This window comes from Trachemys scripta, chromosome 10, assembly GCF_013100865.1.
Source record: "Trachemys scripta elegans isolate TJP31775 chromosome 10, CAS_Tse_1.0, whole genome shotgun sequence".
Lineage (NCBI taxonomy): Eukaryota > Metazoa > Chordata > Testudines > Emydidae > Trachemys > Trachemys scripta.
In genome coordinates, this window is record NC_048307.1 from 9,193,915 (window position 1) to 9,211,170 (window position 17,256).

Genomic DNA, 17,256 nt, shown 5'->3' on the forward strand with positions numbered 1-17,256 from the left:
GTGTGAGAAAATAACCCCAAGCCCCAGACTCCCTATTTAGATAGTGTATCTTGATCATGTCTCTGATCAACAGATACATTTAAGTCCCTGCTCCCAGTCCCATCACTCCAGCTGATTTTATTAACTACTTGGGGGCTTAGAGCTGCAACCCTTTGGAGATACTAGATGGGGACAGTAGCCCTTGAAACGCAGGTGCGGAGGGGAGAGTACTTGGCACGTCTCAGACCGGAAGAGAGCTGCTTGTCTTTTCAGGGACAGCACCAGTGTTAACTGCTGATGGTTTGTGTCTTAGGGCATGGCCGCTCAGATGAGGACTGCGGGGACGACCGCACTCGCCAGAGGGACAGTCACTTCCTGGCAGGGCGTTTGGAGCGAGATCAGGAGAAGCTACTCAGGTGAGGTTCTGTGTTTTGCTCCTTCAGGTGTGAACTAGGCCGTCTTGCGGAGCACGTGGGCTTGGGGATGCACCTAGCGAATCGTGCTTGAGTGCCTGGCCACGTACCCTCTTGAGTGAAGTCACAGATGTAACCAGCAGTGTGGCAGGTACCCACATTTGAGCGGAGTCAGGGTGCAGTTCCCCCCTGGTTCAGCAGGGAGCATTGGACTTTAGGACCCCAAGGACAAAGACCAGGCCTTGAGAGGGCTGAGAATTGGGAGTGCGGAGTTGGGGCTTAGAATGCATCCAAACCTGCAGGCATTGGGTGTGTGTCCAGAGCTGCCCGAATCTGCACACACAACGATCCTTTCAAACTGCCGCGCAAGGACTGAAACTCCACCAGACCTTGGCACACAACCCATGGCTGCTGCAAATGAGAGGCAAGGTGGAGAGAGACAGCTCTAGGTTGGCAGAGGAACAGGACCAGCGCGGGGAACGCAGGCTAAACCTGCTATTAACCTTCCTCTTTATTCTAAGGGACCCCTGGGCACTGTGTGTGTCTTACTGGTCTCCCTTTGCGTCTCTCTTCCATACTTTGAAGATTGATTCTTGGGGGTTCCAGTAATCTGCAGATCCGCTCTCCTCCTCCTCCTTCCCCAGTGCTCTGGTTCATCGCTAACTGACATCCCTCGTGCTTCTCAGTCTGTTTCTTTAGCCACACAACACGCCCACCACAAAGATTGACTCGAACTCTTCTGTTTTTACCTCCCAATGACCAGAGAAAGCAAGGAACTGGCGGACTTTGCCCGGCTGCATCCCTCCAGCTGTGCCACAAACGGTTTGAACTCCAACCTCATGGTTACGGGGGGCCCAACCCTGACTGGCGCAGGGCGCTGGTCTGCTGACCCGGCTTCACATTTGGCAGCTCACCCCTGGCTACCCAGGACGGGCAGCCCTTCCATGTGGCTAGCTGGCCATCCCTATGGTGAGTCTTTCTGGGAGAGGGAGGGTTGTGTGAAGCTCTTGACTTACCCATAAGAATAAAAGAGGAACAGGGTCGCTGTGACTGACCATGGTGATTGGTGGCACCGCCCTGATTTCAAGAGGGATGCTTCTTGAAAAGGCCCCTCTGAAAATAACCTGCAGTATGGAGTGCACCTGTAGGTGCTATACGTCTGAGTCCCTGTGGGCAGCTGGATATTCCAATATCCCTTCTCTCTCCCCGTCCCCTCATTTGTCGATATCCGGTGCATGAATGTCTACAGGAGCCCTCGTTGATTGTCTGACTTAAGTTTCTTTGATGATTCTCCTTCTAGGACTTGGCCACCCATCCTTGCATCAAGGCATGACTCCAGGCTTCCCCCCTAGCATGGGAGGTGCTATCCCTTCTGCCTACCAGTTTGCCAGAGATCCTCAGTCCGGGCAGCTAGTTGTGATCCCCAGCGAGCACCTGCCGCACTTCGGTAAGCACACAAAGATGATGATTCAGGGGCCCTGTCTTGAAGGAAGATAACCCAAAGCTCAGTGGGGACAGAACAAGGGATGTGGTCTATCCATGGTAACAGACCATGAGTGTACACGTCCAGTATCTAGTAAGAGATACTGGAGTTTAGAACCTTCGCTCAAGGCTCAAACGGTAGATGTCTGTCCAGAAGGTGCTCCCTGGCACCTCCCCGTAGTAAGTTTTTCAAGAATAAAATTCTAGGGCAGGATGTGTGTTTTTGTTGAGGTGGGGGGCACTGGTGGTGAAGCTGCGCGGCACTGGTACGTTGATGGGCAGCATGGAGGTAGTTCTCCAGCTATTAATTCTTTGGACAGCTTTGTACAAGCCTTGTAGACCATCTTCTTTCCCAGCTTGACGGTCTCCTGTCGCTCAGTTCTGAAAATGGTCCATTCTGTGGCTGCGTCTGGCAGCGTTCTGTAGAGGCTATAAAGCTACAGCCAGGGTGGGATTCAACTGTCTGCTTGCTAAATTATTCCAGCAGTTGCAAATATGTTACACCAGTTCTTCAACTACAACACTAGCTTCTCTTGTAAAGCCCTGTGAGGCTTGGGGCCTGGCTGTCTGAGAGACTATAGTTGGCGTCAGCTGGGGGCATTCAAGCGAACAGTTGCTAGATTTAAATGCAAGTGTGATGGCGTCATGGAACCTTCAAGAGTAGGAGGCTCAACTATGGAACTTCCTTTGCCCCACTGGTCTGACACAGACGAGGTTTGCTGGCCTTTCCGGCAGGGCCAAGACCCTCTTGTTGGGTATTGCCTAGATGTGGTGGGGTGCAGGAGCGTGTGTGTGAGGGGAGAATTAAAGAGGGGGAGTTACTTGCATTTCTGTGTGCGCTATTAAATTAATCACCATGCAATCTGGGGAGGGAGCACAACATAAATCTACAGCGAATATTAAGCCCACCTCTATAGCTGCTCCATGCACTCAGGTTCTGTCCGTTTTAACAACATGGTTGCAATTGCCTTTGTGTCTTCCCTTGTTCTCTAGCTGAACTGATGGACCGGACACCCCCGCTCTGGCCTGCGATGTACCCTCCTACAAGAAGCACCCTCCAGCACGCTCACCAGCTGCAGCTGCTGTCTCATCAGCAACTGCTCCGGCAGCATGAGTTGTACATCCTGCAGCAGCAAGCTGCCCATGCCATGGAGCTCCAGAGGAATGCACAGCTGGTGGTATGTTCTAAGGGCTGTGGCAAGCAGGGGGGGGGGACTCCCCTGTTTCAAAGTGGACCAACCTCAAAGTCTATGTTCTTGGGCGAGCAAACATCAGCGACCTGCCTGCTTTGTGTGTGTGTCCCCAGCATTCAGAGGAAGAGATCTCCTTAGTAATTCCCAGTCCCTAAGGAAACCTCAAGTTCTGGGGGTATTTGACATGTTCTAAAGAGCCAAGTTCAGATTTTGAACACCCCTGAAGGTGGAGGTGTTTGGATGTAGGGTTTTGGATTGGGGCCATGTAAGCCAGGGGGTCGGCTCACCAGTCAGTACTGCTTCTGGCAGCAACAGAAGTTCAGATTGTCATCTTACAAAATGCGCCAGTGTTGACTCTGCTCTAAACAAGGCTTTCATACACTGGATAGTTCCTTCCTGAGACCCAGGACCAGTATTGCCAACCCCAAGTGTTCAAAAATCACGAGTCAGGCCACAAACCTGCTGCCTGGCCTCTCCTAAAAACCTCTTCCTGTTAAACCATTTACCTCTGGTCCCGACAGGTATCTCCTGCCAGACCTTCCACCTGCCTTTTGCAGAGAACCATTCCCAGGTCCTGTTCCTGCATCTCCAGCTCTGACTGTGCAGACTCCCTTTTGTAGGAAGTCCTGCTTCTGGTCTTGTTTAGTCTTGTAGGACCTTTTTGCTTTGTAGATTCTAACCTGATACCCTAAGAAACCTCCTCTCCTGACGCCCGTCTCTGTTTTTTGCAACAGGAGAGGTTAAAAGTAAATGAGCAGCGAGCAGACACGGAAGAGAAGGTTACTAAACGGAGCCTGGACAATGTGAAATCAGGCCTTTCCTCATCCACGTCAGGGCTGCTGCACCGAAAGCCACCTGTTCTGTCTCCAAGCGCCTCCACTTCCTACAGCAAGGCCGTGAGTCCACCTCCCCTGTCTCCCAGGGCCTCGCCTGTATCTGTGCTCAAAGCTGAGGTTATCAAAAAGATGGAGGAACCACCTACACAGCCGGCCTACTCTTATCCTGCCACCCCAAGCTCCCACCCTTCCAGCCCGCCCCCTGCCTCTCCGCCCCCTGCCCCTGCCATCCCTCCAAAAGAAGAGGTACCTGAGAACGTGGAGAAGAAAGACTTGGAACTGGAAAAAGAGGCTCCCAGTCCTTTCCAGACTTTGTTCCCAGGTAAGAGAGCCCTGCTTTGGAAGAGCCTCCTTCTGTTTGTGCCTGGCTCGCTTTCTTTCCTCCTCTCCTTGGCTCTTTCCTGCCTCAAACCCTCCCCAAGAGAAGACCGGGAAGGGCCTTTTTAAAGGAAGGGCTAATGTGAAAGGACCAATCCGCACTTTGGTAAGTGTGGTGCTAGGATTGATGTGCAACACAGCACTGTGGGGAAGCCTGGAGCCGTGGTCCTGTATCTTGCATTCTCGTCTTTCCTTGGGAGGGGTTAGTTCCTCAAGGTTGCACTCTATTGGGGGAACAGTAGAGAGGAGCCCAGCATGGACGGAGTGGAGGCTGAAGTCTCCTCTTGCCCCAGGAATGGGTTGGGTGAATCTTTTGGTCTTGCATCCTTGGTGGAGGGTGACATCTTGGGCAGAAGGAAAGTTCAGCAAGCAACAGCCACCGAGAACGGATAGGGGTTGGCAAGGGTGAAGTTGAGTAATCGAGAACCTACCCTGGGGGATGAGCCCCACTGGCACCAGTCACTGTGTATTGTATTCCTTTGGGTCTCTTGCAGAGATTCCACCGGGATATCCATTCCAGTCCCTTCCTGCCTCCTTCGGACGACATTATCCCTACCTCCTTCAGCCCACCGCAGCCTCTGACGCGGACGGCCTGGCTCCTGATGTCCCGCTGCCTGCAGAAGGGTCTGAGCACATGGAGCTTTCTCCAGAGGTCAAGCCCATCCGCCTGTCTCCATCCAAAATGCTAGAGCCTATTCAGGCTATGGCAGAAGAGGAGTCCTTGGAAGACCGAGTGAAAACGGAAGTAGAACTGGACGAAAGCCAGGGCGCTATCTGCGAGCAGGACATAGAGGCTCTGAACGCGGCCGCCTCCAGTGCTGTCCCAGGACAGAATGTGGACAGTTGCAACCTCCTGTTGCACCAAGGTGAAGCTCTGAGAGCTTTGGAGCAGGAGCAAGAGGCCCTCCAGAACTGTCAACAAGCGTACCAGGTAGCAGCCTGCCCTGCAGAAACGGAGGCTGGGGCTGAAGCTGGGAGCGGGGCGGAAACCTGTTCTGTGCATATGGACTACGATGACTCAGTACCACACCCGGATAGCGAGCAGCCTGGGCTGGACCTGGCACCCCAGAGAGAGGAGCCTTCTCTAGCCATGGAACTGCAGAGCAGCGGCTCGCCCCAGCGGGGAGAGTTTCCTAGCCTGCCTTCGGATGAGGGGCGGCAGGGGTCGGAGATCTCCTCGTACGCAGATGAGGCGATATCCTGTCAAATCCCAGCTCTGGACATCAAGCCAGACGACCCACTGGCCGGCATGAATGCCTTAGTGGCTGCCACAGAGCTGCCTCAGGCTTGTTCCTTGTTGACAACTGGCAATGACATAACGCAAGCCCGGGTAAACCTGGAGGTGTCGCCCGGCCTGTCCCTGGAGCACTCCTTCCTGCAGGGGATCACTCTGCTGAGTGAAATAGCAGAGCTGGAACTGGAGAAGAGGAAGCAGGAAATTCAAAGTGAGTTTGGAAAGTGTGCTGTGTCTCCTACCCGTGCAGAGGCTGGGGACCTGGGTCTGCCACAGCAGCTAGTGCTGCCTCCATACACAAAATCCCCTCTGGGTAGGTGTGTGATGTATATCTATCCTCCGCCTTAACTGTGGGGTCATGGCCAGCAACTCCACAATGCTCCTGCCGTGAGCTTCCTTTATTGTTGATGCTCTAGACTGAGTTGGGAATCCTGCTCCAAGAGGCTCAGATGTGGGTGGTGTCTGAACTGTTCTTCCCTGTATCTGCACAGGTTACAGTATGGCGACTACATGGTATAAAAGTGAAGGTGCACTTCACCCATATGCTCTTGGAGCTCCCTCTTGGCAGCAACGGATTCTGCAGCCATTCAGTCTTCTGCATAATGGGCTCGTACAGCTCAAAACGACTCTCGTTGCAAAGAGATTCCAGTGGGTCTTGAGGGGATCTGGCCTCCAGTAGCTTCTGGGGGGGAGGGGAAACTGAGCCTCCCACCAGCTGGAAGGTTTCTGAGTATCCTGCGAGTGGGTTGTAACAGGCTAGACCTCAAGGGTAGGTCAGGGTGGCAGTGAGGCAGCTGAAGGCAGCAAAGAGGTTGTTGGCCTCTTTGATGCCTATGGGAGATGTGCACTTGCCCTCGCTGAATGCTAAATCCTGAACTTTCTCCTAAGCAGGTCCGGAGAACTGCCTGGTCCGACCGACGCTGGAGAGCTTGCTAGCTGCCAGCACCCATGTGCTAATGGAGGTTCTGTCAGCCCCCTTTATGGAGAGTCTGAAAACCATCCGGCTGCCTCGAGAATTGAACCCCAACAAAAAGTACAGCTGGATGCAAAAAAAAGATGAACCCGTAAGTAGCTTTTCCTGCTGAGCTTGACATGACGTTGTGAACCTACCTAAATGTTCCTCCTCTCGCCACTCGTCATTCACGTAATGTTGTATTTCCCTCTTGACGTTCTCCTTCTCAGTCTGGCAAACCTAGACCTTCCCCCCAGCCCTCCTGTGTTTGTAGCTGAGCAAAAGTCAACGTGGTGTGATTTAATTTCATTCCTTGTTTGTGTGTCAGCATCATTGATCTCAGCAGGGAGGGACACAGCTTTAGAGACAGTATTTGTAATACAGAGCCAGCAGGAGAAGCTCTTACGCTGTTTCTTTGGCTGTGGGGACAAACAAAGATGGTGGCAGGCTTCCCCTCCCTGGAGATGGAGTTGCAGATTCTTTAGCACCCAGAAGGTTAGGGTTAGAGGCAGAACGCCCAAGGACATTTCTCCAGCAAAAGGTAGCTACGTGCTTTAAGGTTGGTTGTGTTTTGAGCTGTATTTAAATCTGACATAGAGGAGAAAGAGTTCATTGGTTTATCCAGCCCTCTGGCCTTCTCACTTAATAATAATAATAAAAAAAAAATAGAGAGGCTGTCATTGGTGCCTCAATGTCTCCTAGTAGAACAGGAGCCTGAAATCTCCGGCACCAAGTGAGAAATTGCTGAATGTGTATGAACCTCCGCACTCGTGCCTGACCTGCAAATCCCACCCTAGCTGGCAGGCTTTGGCCTTAGGGTCACTATCCTGAAATCACTCATTCATCTGCCCTGAAACATTTTAATATTATTATGTTAAACCACCAAAAAAAAAAAAAAAAAATCAACTGGTTTGGAATGACTCTAGAGCTGTGTCCTGGAGCGGAGGAAGGCAGCCCCCTTCCAGGCCCTACGTTGCATCCAGCACCTTTCCAACCAAGGAGGATGGGGAAGTGGCTCAGTTTAGATCCTGTCTGTTCTGCCCCTTTATCAGCTGGAAGGGACTCACTGCTCAGCAGTGGTGACCCCTTGCTCCCAGGGCCTGGCCAAGCTGCCTCTGTAGGACTTGCAGCTCCTACTCACCTGGAGAGTAGGAATTTCACCAGGGGCTCCACAGGATAGTACAGAGCACTGCTACGAGGCAACCTGGCCAGCCTGCTAGCTTGTTAAAGCTCCTTCCCTCGAAGGTTAGTATGCAACCTCCGTTTGAAATATGACTCTCCTGCCAGTGATAAAATGAGGTCGATCCCTTCCCTTCTGCAGGTAATATGCCACTAGCTATCTAAATGGTTGCACCAGTGGGACATCTTGTCCCTTGCTGAGCCGTGGGATTGGGAAGCAATAACACACCCATTTCAATCTTGTGGCTGGCACCTGCATCCCTTCTTCCCCTCACCACCTCTGCCTGTCTCGCCTTCCCACCCCAGATGTATTCCATCAAGTCTGCCATTGAGAACATGGACGCTATGGAGCTGGACTACAGGATGAGGCTGGCAGAGCTGCAGCGGCGCTACAAGGAGAAGCAGAGGGAGCTGGTAAAACTGCAGCGGCGCAGAGACTCCGAGTAAGTCACACAGATTGCTTTTTTTTTTTTTTTTTTTGGCCGGGCAACTTCTCTGCCTCTGGGCCCAGGAGAACATTCTCTTTCCCCCACCTCCCCTCCAATGATGCATCTGCCAAAGCTTTGCAAAGCGCTCCTAGGCTAGTAAAAAGGCAACCCGACCATTGATGAATGCAACTGGGCATGCTTGGAGTCTCGGGTACTGGTGGTCGGTGGGCGACCCTGTTAGGGAACCTTGGATTTCACGGCTCAGCTTAGCAGTTTGGTGCCAGACAACGGTTCTGGGTTGGCTTTTGGTGGTGTAATGGATTTCGTTTTATTTTGCTGTTGCCTTGGCTAACAGTCAAGCGTGTGGTTTTTTTAAAGGGAAAAGCATGACGAGAAAAGTAGAAGCTTGGCAAGAAGAGGCCCTGGAAGGCCCAGGAAGAGGAAACATGGATCAAGCGCTCTGTTGCCCCCTAAGGAGAGAGGGAAGAGTGACAGCAAGAGCGGAAAGTAAGGCTGGAACGTGGGGAAGATGGGAATGTCAGGGTTGTTGCACCACGTCCGACCCGGGGACGGCATTTCGGACGCAGCGGGGGGTCCCTGCGTGATGGTGTTGTTCTGGCAGGGCGCGTCTATGGCAGCAGGGTCACTGCGTGGCGTTGTGGTAGAAGTGTGTCTCTAGCCCCCTGTGGCGGCGTGCGCCTGTTGCTGTAGCAAGAGGGCTGGCACGGCATCACGTTGGTAGTGTGTGTCTGGTGCCCCTCGGGGAGGAGACGCCTGATGGCGCAGAGTGAGCAGGCAATGGAAGGGTTCTGTGGACCGCTGAGCCAAGTGAAGAGTGGGGCAGGCGGACAGGGCTGTGTCTTTGTATGCGTTCTGTACAGTGACTAGCACACTGTGGCCACCCAGGCGCCACTGCAATCCAATGAATGTCCATCTAGAGTGACGCTAATGAGTTCGATGAGAATGATTTTCACGAATCCGAATGACTTGTGTTCTGAGGCATTCGCTTCCTGGGGCTTTTCTCCTGGGCTTCTGCTGTCTTCCCTGGCCCCTAGTCAGTGGGAAATGGTTTGGCCTGGGTGCTCTCTTTCCTGGTGTCAGCATCACCCTCTCCTGTGGTGCCCACTCTTTGCAAGCCCACCAGGTTTATTTGGACACCTTGTGCAAAGCCCCATTGACCATATTTCTCTGCCCCACCTGTTGTCGCTGGTTGAGTCTCTCACAGTGGTACCTTGGCATGAGCTGGCTTCCCAAGCTCTGCGTTGTCTTGAAGATATTTTCAAGGGCACAAAGGGGTGTTAGGTGCCTACCTCCCATCGACTTTCACATGCCTTTGAAAATCTGCCTCCTTAGTATTTTGCTTCTGGGCTTTGATGGTTGGAAAGGCTTGGGATGTCCACAGGTGTCTGGAGTTTTCTTGTGCGTGCATTTCCATTGGGGCCAGTCGTCATGGGAACTGTGTGGAAGCCTTGCCCTGGAAGCTAAGCCATGCATGCAACTGGCTTCAGCTAGCCTGATCTTGTAAAGTGGTGTTGGTTTGGTTTTGGGTTGGGGGTTAGCAGGGGAAGTGAGGTGTAGGGAAAAGCTGCTGTTTACTACTTCTGGGAAATGAGGGTGCTCTGCGGCATCGGTGATTTCACAGACATGGCAGCCATGGGCTGGATCAGGAGGCATAGTAGGAAGGAGGCAGGGTTTTTTTTTTTTTTTTTTTTTTTTTTTGCCTCTAAATCTTTAGGTGGTAATTGGCAATGATGGGGAACTACAGACAGCGTACAGGGTAGTTTCATGAAGGCTTGGCAGTGGCTCTTTAACCATTGACTCACCTCTCCATCTCCATTCATCAGCTAACTGCTGAAACCAGATGGGGAGCAGTGAGACCTGTCCTCTTTGTCTCACCTACTCTTTCCCCTCTCCTTTCCCCCAGAGCTTGAAAAGAGATTGAAGAATCAGACAGCAAGTTACTTTTAGAGAGGGACAGTCTAGGAAAAGTGGATTAACTATTCTGTATACTAGTTAGTCTCTCTGCCTGAGAGGTTCCCTCCCACCCCTTTGTAAGTTAGTTTTTATCTTCGCTTTGCTGTCTACTCCTTGCTAAAATGCTCATCTCCCACGTGCTCAAGAGCCAACCTCTCAATCTGGATGCAGCCAGTTCGACACCTTTCAAGTCCTGGGAAATGGGAGACTCCTTAGATCTACAGAATCTTAAAAATTAGAGGTGGGAAAAGACCTACATGGTTGTCTCATCCATTCTTCTTCTCCTGGTCCTAACCAGAGCAGATGATTCTCTGCAGCTTTTTTCCAGCGCGGTATCCAGCCCAGTGAGTGGGTTCCACCACTTCACAGGCATACGGATCTCTGACTTGTGCTGATATTCCAGAGAATGCAAAGGGAGCTCACTGGCACGTCTGTTAAACAGACAATGGGACGGATTCTCAGCTGGTGTAAGTTGATGTAGCTCCACTGAAGCCAGTGGATTTACCCAAGCTGAGGATATTGCCCCAGGTGACCCATGAGCACCTTTAACGGGGGAGCGGACCACACTTCAGTGTTTGCTAGTGGTGTGCAAGGAGGGAAGGGCGATCTCAGTGACCAATCCTTTACCTGGCTTGCAGAGTGAGCAAGTCCTTGCTGCTGTCCGAAGACTCTGAGACTGGCGAGGGGATGAAGAAGAGGCACAAAGGGGCTCTCCCTGAGGAGGACGAGGATGCAGACAGCAGTGGTGGGAAAATGAAAGGGAGGAACCAGAGCTGGGATGAACATGATGCAGCAGTGAGCTTTTCAAACGAGGTCAGTACTTTTGTGGTGGTGGGGGGAAGCTGTGTTCTAAAGGAAGAGGCAGCACGATCTCATGGATGGGGCATTGGCTTGGAATTCTGGAGACTTGTGGGGGTCTGTTCCTAGCTCTGCTACTGCCTTGTTGTGTGATATTGGGGATATCACTTCACCTCCCTGAGCCACCATTTCCCCTCCCACCCTTGGCCTGTCTTGCCTGTGTAGATTGAATGCTCTTTGTGGCACAGACCGTCTCAGACTACGTGTATGTGGACCTAGCAAAAGGCGTCCCCAATCTCAGCTGAAGCTTGTAGGTGCTCCTGTATAAATAATATGAGTATGCACCACTGTCAAGAGGTTCTTTGTGTTCCTGTTGGAGCGATGTTTTCCTCAAGGCCGAATGCAAAGTCCATTACACCTAGTCAGTATAATATCGCTGCCTGCACAGTTACTTTAATTAGTACTGCTCTTAACTGACTAAATTAAAAATCTTTTGAAGCAGCAAGGCAATACTGACATGGTTAAAATAGAACAGCATTGCCAGCTCTCACGATTGCATCACGAGTCTCATGATATTTGGTGTTTTTCTTAAAGCCCCCGATCCTGGAGTCAAGTGATTACCCAAGACTCTCAACTGTCATTTTTAAAAATAAGTAAGTTTTTGGCCCTCGTGCCTGTCGAATAAAGCTTGGATACATGCCCTGAGTGTACACTGACGGTTCAAAATTCAGAAGGCAAATAAAAAGAATCCAAAATGTTGTCTTAATTTTTTTAAAAACCTCATGATTTTGGTATGCCTGGTACTAGGTACCACAAGGCAAAGCATACTTTCTATACCCCCCTGTGTGTGGCACATCCGCATGGAAATGCCCTTGGAACGTCAACCGTGAGGAGACTGTGCGGAGGGAGAAGGAAACAGCAGAGGCCACAGCCGGCTGCGACAACAAAGGGGTTAAGTCGTCCCTTACTAGGCCTTGTTGTTTTGGAGTGTCCAATGAACCGAAATCAGGTTCATCGGGAGAGTCAAGGCTAGGGGGTATTCATATGGGGCCATGCTCTCTCCCTCCTCTGCAGCTGAAGATCAAGAAGAAGAAGGTGGCGTCAGATCAGGAGCAGCTGGCAAGCAAGCTCGACAAGGCCCTGTCTCTCACCAAACAGGACAAGCTCAAATCCCCCTTCAAGTTTGCAGACTGTTCTGGAGGGAAACAGAAAACGGGTGGAGGCGGCAGCAGATATCTGTCTCCCCACGAGCACCTGCCGGGCAAGGATGAGAAGAGAAACCTGGCCAAGAGCCTGAGCCTGGCACTGAAAAGTGTCAAGGAAGGTAAAAACAAAATGGCCACCAAAATGAAGAAGATGGAGGTGGGGTTAAAGGTCAAAGGTCAGCTGAAGGTTTCCCATTCACCAGCAATATCGGAAGTTAGCAGCTACTCCTATAGTAAGTAACCTCTGGTTTCTCTCTATTGTGAATGGTTCTTGGGTTTGTGGGAGCTTTTAGCCTTTAAGTGACAGCATCTCAGGTCGATTGAAGATGGATCTAATTTTGCTTTCCTGTGAAAAAGTCACCTCCTCCTTAGCTGATTGTATAGCTGACCGGGCAGACTCTTGGTGCTTGTTTTGGAGTGAGTTTGCATCGTGGTGGGGAGGGCAGGGTGTTGTTCGTTCCAAAGGCAGTGAATACTGAGAGCATATTGCACGTCTCATGCTGGCTGTTCTGCCTATAATGGGTTCTGCTGACTTTATAAAGCAGGGAAATACACCATTTGCCTCTGGAGCTATGGACTGTCTATGTCCTGAATGTTCCTCTCCCTTTGGGCTACACCTGCCATGTATCCCTGCTTTCTTTGCTGTTATGTGCTCTCTGTTCATCTGCAAGACCGGTCTTCAGGGTTTCTGCTCCAGGGGTTGACTAGTAGTTGACTTATCACCTTGTTTTTAGGGGGTTATGTAGGGCAGCTGTCAAAGGCAACATATATAAGATGGTGCTGGGATAGCACTGAGAATTCTGTGGTCATTAACAAGCTTGTCCCTTCTGGCCACTTGGTCCCTGGTCTCCTCTAAACACATTTCTGTGTTCCTGCCTAGCTGTCTGCCCCAGGCATCATCAGGTCTCATTTGTACCCCAGAATCTATTATGTTGTCTGCAGCTCCCCCTTTTTGAAGTAGTGCTGCAGCTGATGCAAAAGATTCTGGCTTTGGGAAGGAAGTTTCCTCATGCATACAACTAAGAGGAGCTAGGGACACCTTTGGAAGAGAAAAGGCCACAGACTGAAGATGGGGTTGGGTTGGTGGGAGAAAGGGAACAATGAGTGAGAAAACTGCTCGGAGGAGGCGGGCAGCACTTGTTAATTGCCTAGGGAATAAATACACCTACGGCTAGCCCTGTGCATATGTGAACAACGTTCTACGCTCATGCCAAACGTTACTGCCCGAAGGGGACAGGGTGCTCTCAGCTATGAGAGTGGAACCAGCCTAGCCATCAGACTCTCATAAATCCTCCCCTTTCAGGTCATTCCCTGGCAAGGACTTCACTGTCTTGCTGCTGGTCTTAATTGTCTGACTGCTGTCCACTTTTATGTTGGATAAGAAGCAAAAATAGTCATCACGGGGCAAGAGAAAAGGGGACATGGGGAGGGTGTCTGAGAAAGCAACAGGATCTCAATTTCCTTTGCTTGCTATCTGGTGCCATTGGAAGAGGGGAAAAGATGCCACCAAAAATAAGGAAAGCTAGGGCAGGACACTGTCTCTAATGGCTCAGACAGAAGTCTGGGTGGGATGGGAGGCAGAGGCCTCCTAGGTTTGGGGGACTTCTTAGGGAGCTGGTCAAAATCATGTGTGCTTCATTTTTTGTTAAGGGTTGAAAGTAAATTTATTTTACTGTTATGCAGCTACCAAAGTCCTGTAGGGTTGAATGTGCATGACAAAGGTATATCCCTGTTCACCAGTATCTAGAGATCCCACTAATGGAGAAGGAGATTCTAACAGTTCTCTAATGAAATAAGCATGTTAAATAAAATTGGCCATTTTATTTGAAGGGGTAGCTCCTATAGCCTCTAGAAGGCAATGCCTCTTACAGCCTCCTATTGTCCACTGAGCAGCTTGTTTTCCCTGGAATATGTTACTGAGCCAGGAATGTCCCAGTGGCTCCCCCGAATTAGGCATAATGAGTTGATGGAAGTAGGAGCTTGGGCAGATGGCATTGTTATGTCTGGGGAATTTGGCTCTTGGCCTGGAGAGGTGAGGCAGATATTCTGATCTAGTTGCACCAGTGCTGGGTACCTAAATTCCTTCCCATGGAATTATAAACCAGCGCTCCAGGGAAGCATTTCCCTGTATCTCCTCCTGTCTGCTAAACTTTCATTGCACACAGAATCACATGACAGTGCATGTCAATTTGTGTCCTTTCTAAATTGGTGTGGGGAACATGGTGATTAATTAAGCACCCACTGAGTGAAATGGCTCCACATTCAGTGGCTATATTCAGAGCGTAGAATTCTTCTGCTGCAGTGACACAGAAGCCCCATGTTCAGGGAAAGTGTGTGATTTTTTTTTTTTTTGGCCCCCCCCCCCCCCCCCCTTAACAAGGGACTGCACACCAGATTTTTGCACTTCGGTGTGACACAGATTTGAGGGCAGGATGAGTGTACATAAGTGTCTTTTGCTGTGTGTCAGAGACCTGCCTATAACCAGGGAGGTGGGTAGGTTTCTTATCTCAGAGACGGATAAGTGGTAATGGTGCCAGACCCTTCCATATCCTGCTCCAACCTCCTGATTTTTACCTAGAGTCTTAAAAAGACTCAAGACCCCTAGACATTCCCCACACCCTAAAATGAAGAATGATGCATGAGCAGGACTGCGACTGGAAAACAGCTGCTGAGTCTAACCAGTTGGAACTGTCCCCACTATAGCGTTCATTACACTTTGGAATTAATGGTGCATTCATGAGTAGGGATGTAATGGTTCAAATCCACTTTTATTGGCTCCGTTGGGTACCAAATACTTTGTTGCTCCACTCATCAGATACTGTGTGGAAATATTGGACAACATCTCGGCGTTATGTGCCCATGGGAAAATGGCAGCTGTGTAAAACATAGTAATCCAGCCAAAGCAGAGTTTATCAGGGAGACTGAGGAAGAACTCCAAAAGTGCCGCCCCCTTTGGTGTCACTCCAACATAGCTCACAATGGAGGCCTCGCTCCAAGTATTGCACCATGCAGTTTGAACCATGATTGATCAATCAATCCACCAATCAGCAGATGTGGTGTGTGCCATCCCTATTGTTTCCTGGTTCGCTATGTCAAAATATCTTCATGGGGTCTGGATTCATGTACAAATAAGGATCGGGGCTAGGTATATTCATCACCCTGTAGTACAGACTAATGCATCCCGTCTGACTCTTGGCACCAGTCAGTTTTGAATGGATGTATGCACTGGAGATTTTTTTGTTGTGGATTTTTACATTGGTGGGGAGTTCCAGGAGCAATTTGGGGGACGAATATCTGTGCTTCTCTTGCAGATTTCTTTGCTAAGGAATAGGGATGCCATAGTAAGAGTGTCAGCAGCAGAATACCACTAACGAATCCCTTTGTGATTTAAGAAGATTCCCCTCCCCCAACTTCCAACATTGTGCAGTTGGGCGTTGGCATTTATCAAAGCCGAATGCTATAAGAAGGTTGGAGCTTTTCAGAACCCCCTTTGCCCAGCACACAGCATACTCTTAACTGGACGAAATTTTGAGCAAAGGCTAGTTCTCACAAATGTAATGAGTTTTTTCCATTCGTAGATTAAATCTAAAACAGCTCAAGACTTGTAGCTTAAAATAAGGAAAGACCTATAAAGTTTGTCCTGGACAGAGAGTGCTGACTTCTGAAAGGTCTGTGTAGAGGCCTTGTAAAATTATTATTATTATTTTATGTTGGTTCCTGCATACCAAATCACAAAGTAATGATGGCTTAGGACTGTAATAGGCAGCTAGAATTGAGGTGCATCATCCGAGCCATTGAGGGGAAGCTTGCACTGCATTGGCTCCACACAGCATCTGATCCACTCTGGCAAGCGTTTTCAGTCTCTCGTTTTCATGGGCACTGAACTGTCACAATTTAAGACCATTAAAAAAAAGCCACAAGAAAGTTAATTGACTTAATGTTATTTAAAAACTACTTTGACTGCAGATACGGACTCAGAAGAAGATGATGAATCCCTGAAGGACGAGTGGCCTTTGCAGTCTCCATCCAGCTCCAAAGCGAGGCCAACTAGTCTCTACAGCATAGGGGCCAAACAGAGCAGCAAGCAAGGTGGAGGTCTCAAGCCAGCCAAGAGGGGCATGCCCACCACTAGAACTCTGAAATCTAAACAGGCCGCAAGCAGCAAGCAGCAGTTTTGCTTGCTGCTTCGGGAGACTGGATCTTCATTCAGTGACTCTTCGGAGGACTCATTCGATCAAGGTTACTAGATTATAACAAACCCAAAACAAAAACAACACTTATCTTCCATGTTTGCAGAGTGAGAGAGAGAGCGAGAGAGTGTATGTGTGAGAGAGAGAGAGAGATGGCAACACTGAGGTCCGCCATCTTTGATGGTCAAAGTAGGGGCGGCCATCTTTGTCCTTGGCAGCGTAGGCTGCTTTATCACTATCATTTTTTTTTTATTTTTTTTTTTATACTTGTATCATTGTGATATTATTATTGGCTGGCTCTTTTAGAGCTTTTATATCGACTGGATTTTAGGCTCCACCTTTCCCTTCCTCCCTTCCGTTCCCCCCTCCCTCTTTTCCTTGCTGCCGCTGCCACCACCATATTATTTTTTAAAAAATTTTATATTATTTTTATTGGCCTGGGCCTTGTAGAGGTTTGGAAGGAGCAGTTTGGTTTGGTTTATAATGGGATTCTGTTGTGTGGGTGTGTGACGTGATGTTTGTACTGCGATTTGGTATACCAAGCTTTATTAAACATATCGAGTTCATTTTTAACTAAACCTGTGTACCTTGTCTCTCTTGCTGTGTCTCTTATTAGGCGATTTAGAATGCCGCTTCCACTTCATCCCGCTCTGCCTACCCCTTCCCCCACTCCCACCAAGTAGAACTGGAATTAACATAGTCTTGGGCGCTCTCTATTATTCAAATATCCCTGATTGCATTGGCACTTGCTACATTTTCCAGGATGAAACAAACATAAGTTGTTCTCTCCCCCACCACTGCCCCGCTTTTAATTTCATTTATATTTTGCATAGGTTGTTCATGCTATTTTTTTCCTAATAGAATCTTTTGAGGCAGATCCTAAAATATTAATTTATTTATTGATATTATTTATCTTTCTGCTTCAAAAGGGTGGCTTAGTGCATGGTCTACAATATTTAAAACTCAAAGATTCTTTTCTTTTATTTATATATATATATACATGCACGCACACACA

General features: G+C 49.6%; 1 protein-coding gene across 8 annotated transcripts in view; it reads left to right on the plus strand.

The window, feature by feature from the left end:
• TNRC18 (trinucleotide repeat containing 18) overlaps window positions 1–17,256 on the plus strand; it is a 91,168-nt gene that overhangs the window by 48,980 nt on the left and 24,932 nt on the right. For 5 of the 8 annotated variants that reach the window (XM_034783677.1, XM_034783678.1, XM_034783680.1 and 2 more), the window contains 12 exons: window positions 293–395; window positions 1,156–1,361; window positions 1,693–1,839; window positions 2,868–3,052; window positions 3,802–4,225; window positions 4,776–5,726; window positions 6,404–6,579; window positions 7,953–8,089; window positions 8,453–8,581; window positions 10,687–10,861; window positions 11,921–12,284; window positions 16,018–16,290. In XM_034783677.1, the coding sequence (XP_034639568.1) occupies window positions 293–395; window positions 1,156–1,361; window positions 1,693–1,839; window positions 2,868–3,052; window positions 3,802–4,225; window positions 4,776–5,726; window positions 6,404–6,579; window positions 7,953–8,089; window positions 8,453–8,581; window positions 10,687–10,861; window positions 11,921–12,284; window positions 16,018–16,290 (3,270 nt within the window). The remainder of the gene's footprint in view (window positions 1–292; window positions 396–1,155; window positions 1,362–1,692; window positions 1,840–2,867; window positions 3,053–3,801; window positions 4,226–4,775; window positions 5,727–6,403; window positions 6,580–7,952; window positions 8,090–8,452; window positions 8,582–10,686; window positions 10,862–11,920; window positions 12,285–16,017; window positions 16,291–17,256) is intronic. The other 3 variants (XM_034783679.1, XM_034783681.1, XM_034783682.1) reach the window with 2 other exon arrangements.